The following is a 19,080-nucleotide window of genomic DNA, read 5'->3' on the forward strand; positions in this document are numbered from 1 at the left end:
ATTTTGTAAAGGACATTGTTTTACTGAAATCTTATTAAGAAGACATTTGGTGTGCTGCAAAAGCATTTTAAATACTTTTTCCGTTACCCAAATACGAAGTAGAATTTGTAACTTCCACGGATTCAGTGCATTACATACAGATTTATTTCCTTTAAATAACCTTCTTGAGTTCTTAAACAGTTTCTTCTTTCTCTTAAAAATCCCAAAAATTGAAATGTATAAAACGGAAATTCACTTCGTTTTAAGTTCGAAAAAAATTAAATTGAATTTGATAAAAGTGAAACTCATAACTACAAATTGTATTTGGAATCGATTTCAGTTTCATTTCGAGTGAAATGTAGAACATAGTTGATACTATTTTATAGGAAGTTAAAACAGCTAACTCTGGTTTATTCTCTCCCACTTTAAGGTTTTGACACATAAATCTACCTGCCTCTACTTTTTTGCGTTATGCTAATGCAGATTCATGCAAGTCCACTTTAAGTTTTCTTCTGTAACGGTGATGTACCTCAAAGTATTGTCACTTTAAATGTATGACTACGGCTTTGTATATCTAAAAACAATCTTACTCAATAGAACTCGCTAAACAGATGAATAGTTATACAGAAAATTCCCATTTATACAAAATTCTGCTACAAATTTTAGTTATACAATGTTTGTGTCAAAAAAAATACAAAAAAGGAGCAATCTATTCCATTTACCTGTCCATCAAATCAGCTGTTTGTCATAACAAATAATAAAATATAAAAATTTGTATTGTTGTATTGCGGGTGGAAGAACATCCTGGAAATCAATTGAAAAATTATGAAGAAGTGCTAAGGCTATAATTGCTGTTTTGTCATTTTCTAAGGATTACCTCATGCCTGATAACAAAATGCGAAATCTTGTATTCCAGACGCCAAAGCATCTTTCCACAGTGTTAAGAGTAGCTACAAATATGAGATGTAGTGTATCTTATTTCAGCATCTGTTCCAGGATTCAAAACGGGGGTAAAGAGGATATTAGTATAAGGGTACCCACCATCCCCAAGCAGACAACCATTGAACTCCCCATAATTCTGCTTTCAATAAAAATTCGTCATTAATTTTTAGGGATTTGTCGCATACTACTTGGGTATTTAGCGAGTAGTATCTTTTTCTATTTATATAGTACTGCCCTGATGGACATCCTACTTTTGGAATCCTTATGTGGGTACAGTCGATGGCCCCAAAAACCTGAGAGAACTTGTTCATAGTTCTTAGCTGGTCCGAAAAAGAAGCTGGCATTTAAATGATGTGGAGCCGTCTGCTCCATGGTCTTAAATCTATAAACAAATCATAAAAGGTACAAACTTCCTCTTTGAGTCCCCAATATCTTATTGCAACCATTACTTGGAACCCAATTATTTGTATATATTTTTTAAATTCTTCCTTTCTTAGGCTGATTGGATTGAAACTTTTTTTAAAAACTTTCCGTCCGTTAGTAAAACTCGATTTAAATTATTAAAATCTTTAATAAACAAGCCAAACTTGAAAGGCATTATTGTTTTCTATTCAATTTCAATAATATAGAGAAATCAAAATGACATTTACGAAATTACAATAACAATGACTATGCAACCTTGCATAAGTTTAATAAATAAATTTTGTGCGTTTAGAGGAATAACAGAGATTACATAACTTTATGTAGGCTCTATACAGCGTTTTTAAATAATCTATAGTACTATAATCGTAACATTTTTGCAGCGGCATCTAGTGTCAGTGCAGTTTTTGTTTTACTTAAAAACTCAACATGAAACTTCCAACGCCACCTTAAGTCTTCGGCATGCGTAAATAAAAATAGATTTCTTATACAAGAATACAGTAGCATTGCAAAAATTCACCAAGATGTAGAGCTACCCTTATTAAATAATTTAATGCTATCTGGCAATGCTCTTTATTCAAACAGTGGTGAATATGCCAAAACAACTGCTGTCAAACAAGTTTTATATTTCACCTCACCAAAACGAGAACGAAACAAAAAGAAAGAAAAAGAAAGTAGACGCAAAAATAAAATAAAAAACATACCACCGATGAAATTTTCCATCATGGCCGTCGAACATTTACATTTGTGAAAACACCGGAGTCTTGTGAACTACGTAATATTTGTAAACAAATTTTAAACAATTACAAAACTCACATCCAATTAAAAAACAAACTCTAAACAACAACAAATTTATCTAAAACCAAACTCGCATTGTGTGGAAAATACAATTCCTATTCTGTGAATCCTATTTTCAGTCTCAAAATTCATAAAACCTGTGAAAACTTTGAAAGAAAAAAACTATACCATCCAAAAAGGACTGCGTAAAAAGTCTCACAGTTCAGCAGACACATCCCTCGTGCATTATTCTGATACCATTATCTAGCGTGAAATTTCAGTGAACAAATTAACTTAAACTAAACTTAAACTTAACTCTTGTTGGCTTTTGGCTACCACTTAAGTGTGGTACTACTGCTATTGTGTTTCGCTTGAAAAATCAGCAACAAAAAAAAGTGGATAAACTCACGAGGAATCGTTACCGAACCTCAGGAGAGATTTTCACAGTCTTGGAGCAAGAAATTTGTAAAAACTGGAAAATATGGGCAGCTCCGACGATCGGGTGTACGCAGCGGAGAGAATAATCCAAAAACGTGTTAGAAAGGTAAGAAATTTTGTGTTAATTTATAAATTGAGTCGAGTTGACTCCTCATTATTTGAGTTGTCGGTCGGAGTTCTTCTGCATACATTTTGGCAAATTGCGTTTCACTTTGGATTTGCATTTTCATTTTGCAAGGATTAATACGCCATTTTTGTTTACATGACCTTCCCTCGCGAACAAAATGAATGTTGCGCTCGAATTGGGATGATTTTATGATTAAATTTTCCACTTGGCTGATGTTAATGATGATGATGATAGCAATGGCAATGGCGATAGCGATTGCCGCCTTTATCTTCTTCAATTTCCATTAATTTGCTTCGCGTATAATATGCCTTGCAATAATTCGTAATTCCCTTTGTATTTTTGAGAGTGGATGTTCCACTTTGAGCCTCTATTAATTATTAAAGATGTTGGTGTTGAAAGGTCATTTGATAGGTAGATTTTATTCCAACTCGTCCTTGTTGGCCGAGTGTAGAGACTTTAATTGAAGGCTATCAAATGGAATTGTTGGTTATTGGTTTCCAACAGCAGTGGGTGTTGGAAGTGTCAACAGGATACTTGTGTTACTATACACAAATAAAACAGAAACAAAACTTAATTATACCTACGTATGTATCCAGTTTATGTCGTGTCTTGAGCCAAAAACTAGTTTAGTTTACTAAAGGGTTTTCTGTCGAGTTCATTTATTTGAAATATCGTATTAAAATTATTGTCAACATAAAGCAAAATCGGGGAAATGTCTAGTTCAAAGGTATTTTTGTTGTTCTCATCGAGTGACGCAGTTATTTGATTTACCTATGTTTAGTTAAAGGTTTCATCTAAAAAGCGTATTGAATGTTTTGGCTTTTAATGAAAACATAATCAAGTTTGTTAAGGTGTTTTGCGATTGAATATTAATTTTTATTGGGCCCGTTTAGTTATAGAAAAGTATTCATGTTGATTTTCTTTAAGTTGTCAAAGTAAGATGTGTATTTCAATTAAAATTAGGTCTAGATCTAGTGTACCTATATTTGGATAGGAGCTACAATCAAAAAACGTTGAGCTTTGAAAATTGCATACATTTGCTAAATTATACAAGTTTTAATATTGATACACAATGATCTCTTCTAGGAATAGTTAAAGCAGCTGGAGCTATGTAGAATAAAGAAGAAACAGTGTTGTTGCGTTTCATATTTGTACGTATCTAATAAAATTTAAGTCTTGAGACACGTTACAAGAAAAATAAAAGCACAATTTTTTGTCACAAGTAAAAGTTTATTATCATTGCTATCTACAATCGCTATTTGTGTTTATATTTGCGTGATGCGAAATTTGTTCTTTCTTTAAATTTGAATCTGATTGAGAAATGCTAATCTTAATTGAGTTTAGCAAATATACCCGTTAAATTCAAAGATACCAAATTGTGTTGGAATAGAATGTTAGAAACGTTTTAAGGTAATGCCTTCTATAATGCATCGTAGTAGTGGTTTTTTTTTTCTGACGTGTGGTTTTTAATCTGACAGTACTTTTCTGTGCAGTTGATCTTCTTGACAGCTGTCACTAGATTTGAGCAGAAGTGACGTTCCCTAAATTTGCTTATAAATCAATGCAAAAATGCTGAAACATCGTTTTTGCACGGAATTTTTCTTAGACCAGAACATAAACAAATAACAAACATTTCTTTTACGTTCATTTTTTGAATTTTTACACCACTTCTGTCGTCAATGCCTCATTTATGCTTTGTTCTGATTGGCATTCCATAATAAATAGTTTTACTTTTAAACAACCGTTGCGAATGTTGCAAATTTATTACCAAAATATTGGTTCGGTTTGTGCGACGCATCAATTTATTGAAGGAAACTTTTGGTGAGCGCATTATATCGCACCGTTGTCCAAGATCTTGTTATTTAAAACCCATGGACTATTTTTGTGGGTTTACTTGAAGTCGGTTGTTATTTAATAAGCCCAAGACGATAGACTCCTTCAGCATGTTATTGCTGACTTACAGGCCCAGATAGTCCCATACGACAAAAAGTAGTCGAAAATTGAGCTTCTCAGCTGGAAGCCGCGCCGACGCGGCCACTTGCCCAAAATTATTTTTTCAAAAATAATGGCAAACTCTTACCTTCATAATAATACTAAACACTTGGTGGTAATATTTAATTATATGCTATCGTCCAATTGCACTTTCGTCCATTCTATCCAAGGTCATTGAAGAACGGAAGCTTCTTAATGACCGGCAGTATGGCTTTCCTCTCAATAGATCCATTGGTGATCTCATGGTTTTTCTCACCAAACAGTGGAACAAATCTTTACATTGCTTTGGAGAAAGTAAGATTATTATTAGATAGAGTTTGGCATCAAGGTCTCTTATCGAAAATGCGTGGTTTTAGTATTGATGAATCTCTTCTTTGTTGAGGTTAGAAATTACCTCTTGGACCGTTCAATTCAAGTAGTATTGGTCGGGTTTAAATCTGATATCCACAATTCAATTCTTCAATTCTTTTATTGAGGCTTTTGAACACACAATTTTTCTTATGTATATAAATTGTAAATGAATTAACAATCATGAAGTCGGCTTATATAATATTTAAACAATTAATTAAATGTTACTTAAGTGCAGGGCAAGTTCAGGAGTACGCTTGCTCCCGGCGTACTGGCTTTTCTTTAATGTCGAATAAATCTTTCGCCTTTTACTGATATCCACAAAATAAACGCTGATGTGCCTAATTGCACCGTTTTTTCTCCGACGCTCTTCCTTATTTCTGTAAATGATATTGTTCTTCGGATGTGGACTACCAACGGCAGCTTATGAAAAGCTCATTCTAATCTTGACAGCATTGTACAATGGTGACTCAAAAACCGTGTAAAATTGAATGCTTCTAAAACTCAATGCTGTCTACTGTGGCAAAAGCGTAATCCTCCCCCAATGCCACTATCCATGAGTGGTACTTGCATCGAGGAGGCTGACCAATTATCAGTTCTAGGTATGTGCATTATAAACCACTTATTGTGGAGTGATCAAATATTTGACCTTGCTAAAAAAGTATTTAGGTTTTCTCCGACGATGCAAGAAGTTGTTTACCCCTTTTGATCTGGATATAATTTAAAACAAAAAAAAACTATATTCGTCCGAAACTTGTGTATTATTCCCATATCTGGACAGGTCCTCCTATAACCCACTTGAGTATCTTGGATAAAATTAAAAAAAAAAGAGCTCTAAAAATGATAGGTGACCGTTGTCTTACTGAAACTTTTACATCTTTCGAGCACCGTCGTAAGGTTTTATGTCTCTCATTATTTTATCGCTAATCAAATAAGCAATGCTCGTTCTTTTTAAGCAATGTCCATCAGTTTACCCTTAAGCTTAATTTTGGTCGTACTGTAGAGATTCTTTTTTTAGGCGCACTACACGAATGTGGAATGCTTTACCACTCATTACAATGTGCAGGCATTCAAAACCAATGTGCATAGGAATCTCCTTTCAAATCCTATCCTCCCTTTCTAATTGCTCGCACTGTGTATAATCATTATAAGGGTATTCATAACCCCTTTAGTGCGCGTACAATATGCAACAAAATGCGTTTTATTACTTTTTAAAAACCACACTTAGTTTTTCCGTAATACCATCATTATTATTTTCAGTCGCACATCAAGAGTGTGAAAGTCCTTACCCAAATCTGTTTGTCGGTCGCATTTACACCTTTAACGTTTTAGAAACAATAAAATACAGTTAATTCGTCTTGAGTTATTTATAATTGGAAGAATCGCATAATTTTAAAGCCAGATGATGTATCTAAAGCCTACAAAAATCGGATTATAATTCGATGATATCGCTCTGAATATCCTGTAACCATCTGTCAATTAACATTTTTAAAGAAATACGCCTGAATTTTGTTTATTTTTATACCCAGCGAGTGAGAATTGTGCCCCATCAATAAAGAAAATCAGTGTGTAATGTCTGTTGTACAGCAGACTTATAATGTTGCATGATTGAAAGTAACAAAATTTAATATTTCGAAGCCTCCCCAACGACGCTATCCATGGGTAACACTTGCTTTGTACTGAAAAACTTTCAGCTTCGAGAAAAATTATCATTTTAAGAAGGTGCACCAATAACTTATTTGAGCCTTTTTGTTAAAATTCAAAAGAGAATTTTAAGCGATAAGTTATCCCTGTAACTGAAACATTTACAAACATATGTACAATGGTGGACAAGAATTAAGCACAATTGTTAAAGAAAATAAAAACCATTTAATTTTCTATTTGTTTTCTTGTTATGAAAATTGTTATATTGTATTTACATTACATATAAATAGCACTATGTTTTCATAGTACTTCATCAAATATGTTTAACATCTGTAAAAAAGTATGGAATGTAGAAACGTCAATTTTTCGCCTGGACACGAATTTAGCACATTCAACAGTTTCTTGATAAAATTTTACTTATCGTTATCAATTCTAAGTTTTCTTAGTATTTGGTAGGGAACCCTTTATTTTGCAGTACAGAAGCAACTCTTCTTAGCAAACTTTCAACCAAAGCCCCACATCGTAACTTTGGAATTGCATACCGAACATTTTGAATCTCCTGCCACAATTGTGTTAAATTGGTTGGTTTTTTTGCTCAATGTGATGTTCAACATCATTCCACAAATTCTCGATCGGGTTAAGATCGGGTGATTGTTATGGCCACTTCAAAACGTCGATTTTATTCACCTCTAAGGCACACTTCACTAACTTTGAAGTGTGTTTAGGGTCGTTGTCGTGGGTGAAGCGCCATAATAACGGCAAATTTTCTTCTGCGTTGGGTATCATATCGTCGTCGTTTTATGAAAACTTCCTAAGTCCATTTTCCACAAAAATGAAACAAATACGCTAAGTTCATACAAATGCCAACGTTCTGGTCCATTTTGGTGTCAATTTTTACGATGGGTCCAACGCCGTGCCATGAAAAAGCAGCCCAGACCATAACGTTGCCTCCACCGGGATTCACCGTCTTAATGGTGTACCTTGAATCATATTCCCTATTTTTTGGACGCAATACCTATTTTTTCACATCCGATCCGAACCGGCAGAATTTGGATTCATCGCTCCAGAACACGTTTTTCCAAAAACTAATTGGTTTGTCTGGGTGAGCTTTGGCAAACTGTAACCTAGATTTCAGATTTTTTTTGATACAAGCGGTTTTCTCTGAGCAACGCACCCACGTAGATTGTTTTCATTTAATCGGCGTCTTATGGTCCTTGAGGAAACATTTGCTCCATAGTTGAAAGTTCGTTTCGAATGGCACTGGAGATCTTAAACGGATCTTTAGTCGATAACCTATAAATATTTCTATCTTCATTTGTAGTTGTGTTTCTGGCCCGGGGTTTTTGTTTAACGTTTTCAATCACTCCACACTTTTTGAAATGACGAAAGGCATTATAAACCAGCTTCATGGACCATTCTAACAACTTAGAATTGTCGGTTACCGTCCGCCCTTTTGACTTCATTTTCAAGATCAGACTTGTTTTTTCCTTTGAGCACCATTTTCCTTTTGCCATGACTTATTATTTTTATTTTTTTTTTAAATATAGTTCATTAAAGGAATATTTAATTACATCAAAAACTATTATTTTCTTTTTAAACAAACACAAAAATTAAAAAATACACTCTTTGATTGCAAAACGGGCTAAATTTATGTCCAGCTAAAAACAACTTAAATCACAAACAATCTTCATTTTTCGCCAAACGGTATTTTACTTTTCAATCATTTACACATTTTTATTACCATATAAGGTAGTCACTAGTCATAGTAACAACATAAAAATGAACCGTTACTTAAAAAATTGAAAGTAGAAAAATACTTGTACACTTTTCAATGTGCTAAATTTGTGTCCGCCAGTGTATATGTGTCAAGCTATAATTATGTATATGTCTTACATTCCTTCCCTCGAAACAATTTAACCGTAACACCCAGACATCTAATTCAACAGTTTGGACGTATTGTTAAGTAAAAAGTTTCTTTTCCTAGACGAAACCAAATTCCCCATACATTGCAATTTGCACACATTAAAAACCAACGTGCATTTGTATCTCCTTTTAAAGCATATTCCCCCTACTCCTAATTGCTCGCACTGTGTTTAATCTTTATAAGGGTATTCATAACCACCTGAGTGCACCCAACTTGAAAATACTTCTTTGCATTTCTCTTGTTTCTCTCAACTTAGGTCTATCGGTGGAATTAACCTTAAAATTTCTCGCCTTTGAAACTAAAGTTTTCGGTGGTTGCCTTTATTATGCCTATTTTCTCCATGGTCCCTTCAAATTTTTGCAAATAGTTTTGTTTAGCCCTCCCAACAATTTGCTCTTAAAGCGAAATAAGTTAAGTTTTCATTACGATCTTGTTGCATTTGTATAGCTTTTCAATACAATGTGTGACTTTATTCCTTTTCCCCATAAAAATGTTTACACCCCTTCAGATTTAGCGTAAGTGGAATTGGATTTTAAGGACGTATAAGTGGAGTCATCCCGCTTGTTTTTCCAATTTAAAATTACAAAATTTGTTACAATTTTAATTTTTTTTTTTCAGGGCGTTGTTGAATATCGTGTGAAATGGAAAGGTTGGAATCAACGCTACAACACCTGGGAGCCAGAAGTAAACATCCTCGATCGTCGTCTTATCGAAATCTACGAACAAAGCAATAAGTCCTCGAGTACTCCCTCTAAACGTGGAGCCAAAAAGAAGGAAAAAGAGCCCGATCGTAATAATATCGAATCGGAAGACGACGATGACACCATCGGTGATGAGAATGATACCCCAGCACAATCTTTGGATAAAGAAAAACGCAAAGAAATGAAAGCGTCCTCTGAAAAGGCAGCAAATAATTTGAGTGTGACTAATAATTTGAGGCGATCTGAGTCACCAGCAAGCCAGCAACGAGCATCACCATTTATTCCAGAGGGTGATACAAATTCCAGCAGCAGCGAAGATCAGCCCTTGAGCAGCAGAAAAGAGCCAATAATTGGTACCAAACGCAAAGCTGAAGTTCTTAAAGAATCTGGCAAAATTGGTGTCACAATCAAAACATCACCCGATGGACCACCACCGGCTAAAAATTATTGCTTAGACTCGGCTGCTCCCATTTCGACACCATTGAAAGCCGAATCAGCACCACTTTCCCCAGAAACACCAGCATCACGCCCCGAACAGGACATTCCATCAGATAAACCGCAGCAGTATGCCAATCAACAACAACAACTGCAGCCACCACCAGCCGCAGTCCAACAACCAGCGGCTGCAATTGGGGCTGGAGCTCCACCACAACTTAGAGATGACAATGAATCCAAATCCAAAGATCATCATTACCAGCAGCAAAATAGCAATAACCATGTCAAGGTAGCGCGGTCTCAGTCACCGCCACTATCGCCAAAAACTGCTGCACCGCGCTTCTGGCTGCCAGGAAAGTGCAAAATTTCCGACAAAGTCGTAATCACCGATGTGACAGTTAATTTGGAAACAGTCACAATTCGTGAGTGCAAAACCGAACGAGGCTTCTTCCGTGAGCGGGATCTCAAGGCAAGCGGTGATGTGGCCAACTGAAAGCGGGCCAAAAATCGCCACAAGGAAGGTCATTACCACAATCCCAACCATCAGCCTCACCAACATCACCGCCATCATCATCATAATCATCATCATCATCATCATAATCACCATCACACAACAACGACGACCAAGACGGTGGCCGTGGCGACTACAGCAGTAGCAGTGGCAGTTGCAGCTTCTGCTGCTTTGTGAAGATGAGTATATTGAAGCAGGACTTTCCAAATTATTTACAGTTACCGTAACAACAACAGTACTCTTCATGCAAATGAGTTTTTTTTTTTAAATCCCATTTGGCCTAATTTATTTTAAGTTATTAATTGCGATTGCGATTGAGAGAGAAACAAAAAACAAAATCTGTTTAAAATTGTAAATATTTAATACGTCCCTATATGAATTTTTGTTGAAACATTTAGTTAAGCATTTATCGCAGATAAAATTGATGAATTCTACTCGGAATTTTTAGGGTTTTAGAGAGACAAAATGTAAAAACAGAGACAATAGAAATAACCAGTAAGACTTGCTTCCTTTAAAAAAAAAGCTATCATTGGAATCAACTTGATAGATTTAACCCTTGGTTTTGTTGTCGAATGGTGCAATGGAAGTGATACTTGTGAATTCCACAACAAATGTTGAAAATTAAACTTAAAGGTAACTTCAAACTTAATGACATACTGAAAACTGATTTGATTTTTGTTCTTCATATGTGTAGCAATTCTAATACTTGGAATAGTAGTCCTTAAAATAGAAAGATTGAGAAACTATATACCTCCTATTACGCATCTAAAAAATGTTTATATCTAGTTTTCAGAACTTCCAAGTGTAGTGGAAATTGGAGATGCTATCTTTTACAATAGTAATTTCTTTTTGTAAACACTTTTTATGATTTGTGTTACAAAGACCAAATTTTCACTTTGGGTGAGTTAATTCTAGATTTGAAAGGCATGTTCGATGTTCTTTCATATTCATTCTGGAACACCAACATGTCAAGCCCTTTCCGCCCAATTATCGTAAGAGCCGAAATAAATTGTATCGTAAACGACAAATCAAAAGCTTACTGTTCCATTAAACCATTTATGCCTTAAGTCAGTATTGGAAATTATTAATTGTGCTTAAGTTAATACAGTAACGCACTTAATTACTGGCACAGCAAGCTCTTTAAACTTTGAAGCAACATTTTAAGCCTTGGAAACACGCTATTTTAAAATTTGTATTGGTTTGGTATATATATACTATGAAACGCAGTTAGTTTAATTTAAATAAGTTGTCCAGATTTAAAGAAAAAAAATGATGAATAACTAAACATCTAATTCTTTCAGCACAAAATTATTTGCACCATATATCAAATCTTTAAATTTACATAAAGTAATTTACATAAATTTAAGTTAGTATTAGTACTTAGTTAGGCAGGACCTTTTGATTTACAACAGCATCCAAATACCTGGGCATAGAATGCACCAAATTTTTAGTCGTTTCTTCTCCAATGTTTTGCCATTCCTCTATAAATGGTGGTTTGAGTTGAGGTTTATTATATATCACACGCTTTTTTACGCGTCTATCCAAGTCTTCTGATAAGTGCTCAATTTCATTGAGATCCAGGGATTGTGGTGGGTGTGGAAGCACTTGTGCAATGTTATATGCCAACCACATAGGCACGTCGTGAGTGGTATGTTTCGGGTCATTGACGTGCTGAAACGTGAGCCAGCCTGTTAAGTTCAACGTTTCAACACTTTTTTCAGGTTTTCTATTCATATGTTAATATAAACTTTCTTGTCCATAATTCCGTCGATAAAAACAAGCTCGCCCACGCAGGCAGCAGACATGCACCCCCATACCATCACTCCTCCAATGCCGTGTTTTATTGTAGGTGCCAAGTTATTTTTTTGAAGTGCTGTATATGGTTTTCTCCAGACTTTTGTATGACCATCACAACGAAAAACGTTAAACTAACTCTCGCCAGAAAAGAGTACATCACCCTAAAAAGAGTTTGGCTAGCTTCCGTACTCAAAGGCATATTGCAAACGTCTTTTCTAGTTAACTGGCGAAACCATTGGCTTACTTCATGGAGTACTCTTCTTATCGTCGCGTCATAGGGTGAACTGATGTCACGAATTCTTAATTGACTACAGCAGCTATTTCAGTTCATGTAATTCGAGAGTTAACTTTCACTTTCCGTGTAATGCGGCTGCATTCACTAGCATTCAAAACCCGAGGACGACCAGAATGTTTTGAAGTTTGATTTCCCTTTGAAACGGTGCACAACGCTGCGAATTGTGTATCGGCCCCTGTCCATAATTTGTTCAATCTCCGCATATGACCTTTTTCTTTCCTTTTCGGTGGTTTCCTTCTTTTTTGGGCTCATTGTAATAAATTTTATTTTATTTTCGCAAAAACCAATTTTGTTTTATTTTCAAAATAACTGGAAACTTCAGTTTTTAATTTGTCTGACAGAACTGTCAGAAAGCTGTAATTATTTTAAGACAAACATACTGTGCCAATAATTTAGTGCTGTAGAAATGAAGTTTTTCTAACTTCAATATTTCTTTCTTTAAACCTGAGAAACATATTTTAATCAAACTAACTGTGTTTGATAGTAAATATAAGCATATAGTAGACAAAAAAAATTAACAAAATAGCTTGTTTGGAAGGCTCCAAATGTTGCTTCAAAGTTTAAATAGCTTGCTGTGCCAATAATTAAATGCGTTCATATACAGTGCCCGCTTTCAAGGCTTTATGTGTTCATTTTTCTTTTTAATTGAAAATGTCGCTTACGATAAAATGACGGAAAGGACTCGATGTGGTTGTAGACTGATTTCCTTCTAGAATTAACTTACTCATTTACATTTGAGTAAGCTTCTGGGTAAGAAAATATCTATTTACGAAATTAAAAAATGAGAATTCATACATTTACCTATATCTTATACGAAAATTAAAATTTAATGGCGAGGGAATTTTTCGAAAGAGTTCTTATGAATTTACATTACAAAGTAATTTTTTTGCTATGAATCATAACTTTTATGAAAACTTACAATTGTGTATTTGGTCGACTAAACTAGTTTCAAAGGGTTTTTCAGTTGTTATTTAAAATTTTAAAATTTTATTTAGATGACAATAAAGCCATTATCATTCGAAGATTTGGCCAGTTTATGTTCCAAGATCTCAGAGATTTTTGTATTAAATATAATAATTCTCTATCGCAAAATTCAAAAAGAAAAAAAGGAATTCAAAGCTAAATTGGTTGTTAGGTGAAAATGAATAGTGTTAACTTTTTGTTTTCTTGCTCCACCAATGTGCTTCGGAAAATTCTCGTAAATCTTAGAAACATAAACTGCCCAATTATTTTAATTTCATTCACATCTTATTCAAATCTGCGAATATGTTACATTTTGGAACTCAAAAAAAAAATGACGTTAAAGCATATTTTTGTCCTGTGTAGGAAAAAGTATGCAAGATGAAAACTCTTTCGGTGCATCATGAAAGATTTTCCTTAGTTTCCGATCGAAAGAAGTTGGCTGGTTTGTTTCATTTTTGTAATTTCTTCAATGCTAAGGAATCTCAGGGGGCATGAATCAACAAATAAAAAAGATTTAAATACTTTTTCAATTTTTGATTTGCAATTTTATTGATATTTAAAGATTGATTGGCTTAAGTTCATTCAAAAACATGTTAAACTCGTTTTACCAAATAGGTCTTAGGAATTCATTTTACTATAAAACTCTTAGGTCCCAAAAACTGAGATTCATAAATGGGAAATTTAAATTCTAGGTCATAATTTGATAAATTCTGAAGATATCGTGTACATTTTTCAACATTCCCCCAAACGAGAATTGAAATTTTGGTCTGCCTATTGCTTTGGTCTAAGTATTTTACGTGTTTTACAGAACGTTCGTACGATAGGTACGTCATATTCATTCTTTGGTATCCATGTTTGGCCGACATCATAACATGCTCATATCCTCAACTGACACCAAGAACCAATTAATTGAACGAATCTTAAGTAGCTTAAGTATAACATGAATTATTATGTGATAGCTTACGTAGAGAAAATAGTAGAACATTAGCTTTAAAGTTTCGTTCCATCACATAGGCCTAAGTATCGTTCCTGATCACTAGATAGAGTCTATCAAGTAAGAGCGTGGTCGTGTTAATTTATAAAAAAAAAATTATTTATGAAACTTTCATATTTATAAATACATTGTAGACATTACAAACAATGATACGTACGCGACGCATACTTAGCACTCATGGCATTGAACGTAATTTTGTTTTAAAAAATCAAGGACAACAGAACCTTTGTTAACAATGCATCAAGGACAAAGCCTCCCTCTATCATTAACTGTCGGTAAAGTCGATCACGCTCTTACTTGACAGACTGTATACCAGATCCCATATATTTTTGCTTAAATTTTTGTCGTGTATTGAAAGTATGAAGTAAATTTTCGCTTGAGGGAAAGTGTACACGAATAGATTCAAAAAATATTCTCAGATATTTTAAGAGACTTAAAAGTTTGCAAATAAAATCATTAAGCTTGAATAATTGGGCCCCCGTAGAGTGTGTGCAAATAAAAAACCTATCAGACTTTTTTATGAATTTTAAAGGGTTATCTTCATAACACTTTCTGTGTAGATTAGATTGAATTTATTTAACCTTCAAGTACGAGTAGTTTTATAAGTTCTCAGTAACCACCAAACTAATGTTGTAAAGCTCTACAATGAAATGTATTGGAAAATGAATTTTATTAAAATCAGCTATTTAAATTATATATCACTAAATTACAAATTCAGCTCTCTTTCAATACCTTTGATGTAAGGGGTGTTTTTTTAAGACATGTATAGTAGGTCTTTTCGACAGCTGTCACATGATGTATGCTCAGTGTGGTTTTCATTCCAAATAAGTGGAAAAATTCGTTTCTCTTTTGAACATTAGGGCCGGTTATAGCTATCAGTTAAATCCATCCGTAAAATTTGAAACAGGAGGAATCTGAAATGTTTTACTGTTTTTTCAATAAATTTACGTCATTTAATGTTGTTTTCTTTCTTTTTTTTACTGTTGCTTTCATCAGTAAAGTTTTTAATGATGTGATCGGAACAGTAAAAAAGTTTTGGAACATCAACAGTAAAACGAAATTGAATTTGTTTTGGCTTTTGATAGTCAGCTGTTCAGTAAAATGAAACTTCATCATTAAAAAGAATTAAAATGGATTTATAAATTAAATAAAACTTTAAATGCATCGTTTCTTTTTGAAAAATTACTTGAATATATAGGATTCATTTTATTGCATCAATCTTTTGCTAAAAATAAATCTGTAACATGTTCAAAACCTAAAAACAAAAATTTTACTGATGGATTTTACTAATAGCTATAACCGGCTCCTAAGCCGCCAATTATAGCTATCATTAGTTTTCATCATTGAAAACAAACATTGGAATTTTTGTAGCATGTCGTTCATAGCTATCATTAAAAATTTCTGTCATTGAAATCCACACACAAATTTTATTGATAGAAATTATGTCATTGGAATTTTGTGAAATTGGAACACAAATCAATAGAACGATTCGTTTCACTTTTGAACATAAAAGTGTCAGTTCATTAAAATGAATTTCCGTCCGGAAAATAGAAAAAATAAATTTTTAGAGAAAAATAAATGCGCAATTAAAATTGTGTCCCTCAAAAAAATGCTTTGTGTGATTTCCGATCGATCAGTACATAATGTTCATTTTTAATCAAAGGGAAACACCATCAAATATGGATTCAACAATGTATCCGGATCGATTTCAATGATAGCTATAGCTGGCCTCTAAAAGTATCAGCTGTTGAATTACCGTCCGGAAAATAGAAAAATAAATGTGCAATTGCACTTTTTTTTCTAAAACAAAATTCTGTATGTAATTTATGTGAAAGATCAGTCTATAATTTTCAAATCTAATCAAAGGAAAACACCGTCAAATATCGATTCAAAAATGTTTTCGGACCGATTTCAATGATAGCTATAACTGGCCCCTAATGTGTAGGTTCAAAGAACATAAGGGACTTCGTTTGCAGTCAACTGCATTCCTTGAACGCAAAATTCTACCAATGTAGCTAGTTAATTTTACAGACGTCATTAATTTCAAACTTTGAACATTACTTCACTTTACCTTCAGTTTAATCATGCAAAAAGTACCAAGAACGGTTCTGTCTTAAAGTTAAACTCCTCAGAAATATGGCTTATGACTTATGTATATTTTGTATGATACAAAAATATTAATTATTCCCCTATAAATTTGACAAGGAACCCTTTTATACACAACATTGAATGTAATTGTGCAGGAAATAAATAAATCACAGAATTATTATTCAGACGAATGACAAAACATGATCGGCTGATTTTTTTGACATAAGCAGACTTGCCTTGATTGTAAGAGAGATTTTTCTTGACTAACTGTCCAATAAAGAAACTTACCTTTCTTTTAAGTTCCTTGCACCATTTACATTTATTACCAAAATAATGTTCGATTAACGCGGCGCATTAATTTATTGAAGAAATTTTTAGGGAGCTCCTCAATATATCGCGTCGTGTGCCCATGGAGTGATTTCCAAGATAGTTTTTCTCTTTTTGAAAACCACACGTCTAAAAAACACCATTTATGTATGTTTATAAGATGAATTTTTCTGTTTTCAATGGATGCGTTTAATTTAGAATTTGATAGTACATCCTGAGTAAGTTAATGGTTGAATAATTTATTAAAAGTTTTGGATATCTTAAATGAAGATAGCTGGCAAAAAATAAAAACAACTTTCAGCTGTTCACAAAAACCAAACAAACATTTAGATTTCGAGATCCAAAATTGTAAAATAAAATGTTAAATTGGTAATTTTAATAATTCACCGGAGTTTTACAGAAAAAAATATACAAACTTAAAATCAATTGTCGGGTTACTTAAAACAAAAATATACCTTTCAATCAGCTATCCACATTTACCAGAATTTTTGATAGCCCAGCTGTTTTGGATCAGCTTTTATTTTACATGTAACACCCTAACAAAAAGGTACACGGTCACCCTATCTATCTAAAATTGAACCCATTCAATAGAATTCAAAAGATAATTGTCATCGTGGTCTACCACAGAATCAATTATGACATAGTGTTAGAAGTAGCTAGAAATATCATAGCCAAACTTATAACAAAATTAGTACGCTTATACAAATATTTAAATTGATGACCAATGAAGGCCGATTCTTTATTTTATTTTTTTTTTGAAAAAATGAAAAACAAATATAATACTCAAACATATTTATTTAAGTCTCAAATTCAATTTGATTGTTATAATTTCTAAAACCTTAAAATTTCCGAGTGAATTCATGATTTATTAAACAAACAAATATATACATAACCAGGTAGATACATAATAAAAATTATATAATGCGCTTAACCATAAAATTAAGCTCCTCAGCAAAAATATTTCCCAAACTGGAAAAAAACTATACTATACAAAATAAAACAAAACAAAACAATTTAAAAATGTGTATTTAAAATTATTATTATTATTATTATTAATTAATATTATTATTAAATCATATATTATTAAATATATATGCATATATTTATCGTTAGAGTATTAAATAGTGGTCACACTAGGGAATAAGTCAGGATGGATACCATCCTTGTTTACCTTGTGCCCTTAACAATAAATTAAAAAAACAAAATTAATAAATAAAGAAAGAATAAACTATTTTTCTATTCATAAACATTATAACAACAACAAAAAATTAAAAAAAAAAACAAATCCTCACAAAAAAAAACAAGTAAACTAAATCAAATTCCAATTAATTTAATCACAAAAAAAAAACAAAAATCAACACTGTTAAAACTTAATTAAACACACAAAAATAGTCGTTAAGTTTACTAATACATACAAAACAAATTTAAAAAAATATTGCAAAATCAAAAAAACAACAACAAAAATAAAACAAACTATAGTTTATTGAAAATAAACAAATACTATAAAAACAAATATTATCAATGGTCGTCTGTTTGCTTTTTATGCTCCCTATTGGAGTTTTACTTTGCTTGATTTTCATAGAACGATAGTTTTTACAATACATATATTTAAAAATATCTAATTTGGTACGTTTTTTGCAGTTTTTAATCTTGAAAGACTTTGTTTTTTAAAAGTCGCAACGTACTATTTACTTGAAGTAAAATTTTTAGAAATGAAAAGGATTTGCTTCGGATCTTAGAAATACTACCTTTCTACATTTGTTTTGATAAAATTCAATTAAAGTTGAAAAAAATTACTAAACATAAAATGCTATTGTGCTTTTGCAAACAAAAGAAAAGTTAGCTGCGAATATTAAATTGCGCTGTGAGGATACGGATTCAGGTTACTCCAGAGGAATGGAGTTAATAGGAAGACGGGCAGAGATAACAGTCAAGCAGGTTTTGCTACGTGACCCTATTAGTATTAGAGTGCAATGTTTTAAAAGATATACTTGCATTCTTAACCTTTACTTAACTTGAACTCACTCCCACAAAACCAAAACCAGCAGAGTCCTGATTATGAGGTTCGCGGCGGATCGTTTTTAATTCGAAGTTTTATGTTAGTATTTCCTTATTAACGAATTCGCGGCCAAGCGAAAATAGTTCTTCCTATATTCCAGTGATTTTACACTTTTGGTTTGACAGCTTTCCACAAATTTAGTTTTGTTTTTACTAAATTTGTGAAATTTGCGGTGATTTATTCAATATCCAATATTAAATTTAAAAAACAAAATCAATTATGGTGTATATTTATTCTGAAAGGGAGGAATTTGAGGAATCCTCAAGATTACGGGTGCCCAGGAGAATGCATGAATTTTATATTTTATTGTGGATAAATT

At 33.0% G+C, this 19,080-nt stretch overlaps 1 protein-coding gene across 1 annotated transcript; it reads left to right on the plus strand.

Annotated features, from left to right (window-relative positions):
* Positions 1-1,856: 1,856 nt before the first annotated feature.
* On the plus strand, positions 1,857-15,700 carry LOC129946263 (polycomb group protein Pc). Its single transcript, XM_056056390.1, has 2 exons — positions 1,857-2,662; positions 9,210-15,700. The coding sequence occupies exons 1-2, from the start codon at positions 2,600-2,602 to the stop codon at positions 10,218-10,220; spliced, it is 1,074 nt and encodes a 357-aa protein (XP_055912365.1). The 5' UTR covers positions 1,857-2,599; the 3' UTR covers positions 10,221-15,700.
* Positions 15,701-19,080: the final 3,380 nt, after the last annotated feature.

This window comes from Eupeodes corollae, chromosome 2, assembly GCF_945859685.1.
Source record: "Eupeodes corollae chromosome 2, idEupCoro1.1, whole genome shotgun sequence".
Classification (NCBI taxonomy): Eukaryota; Metazoa; Arthropoda; class Insecta; order Diptera; family Syrphidae; genus Eupeodes; species Eupeodes corollae.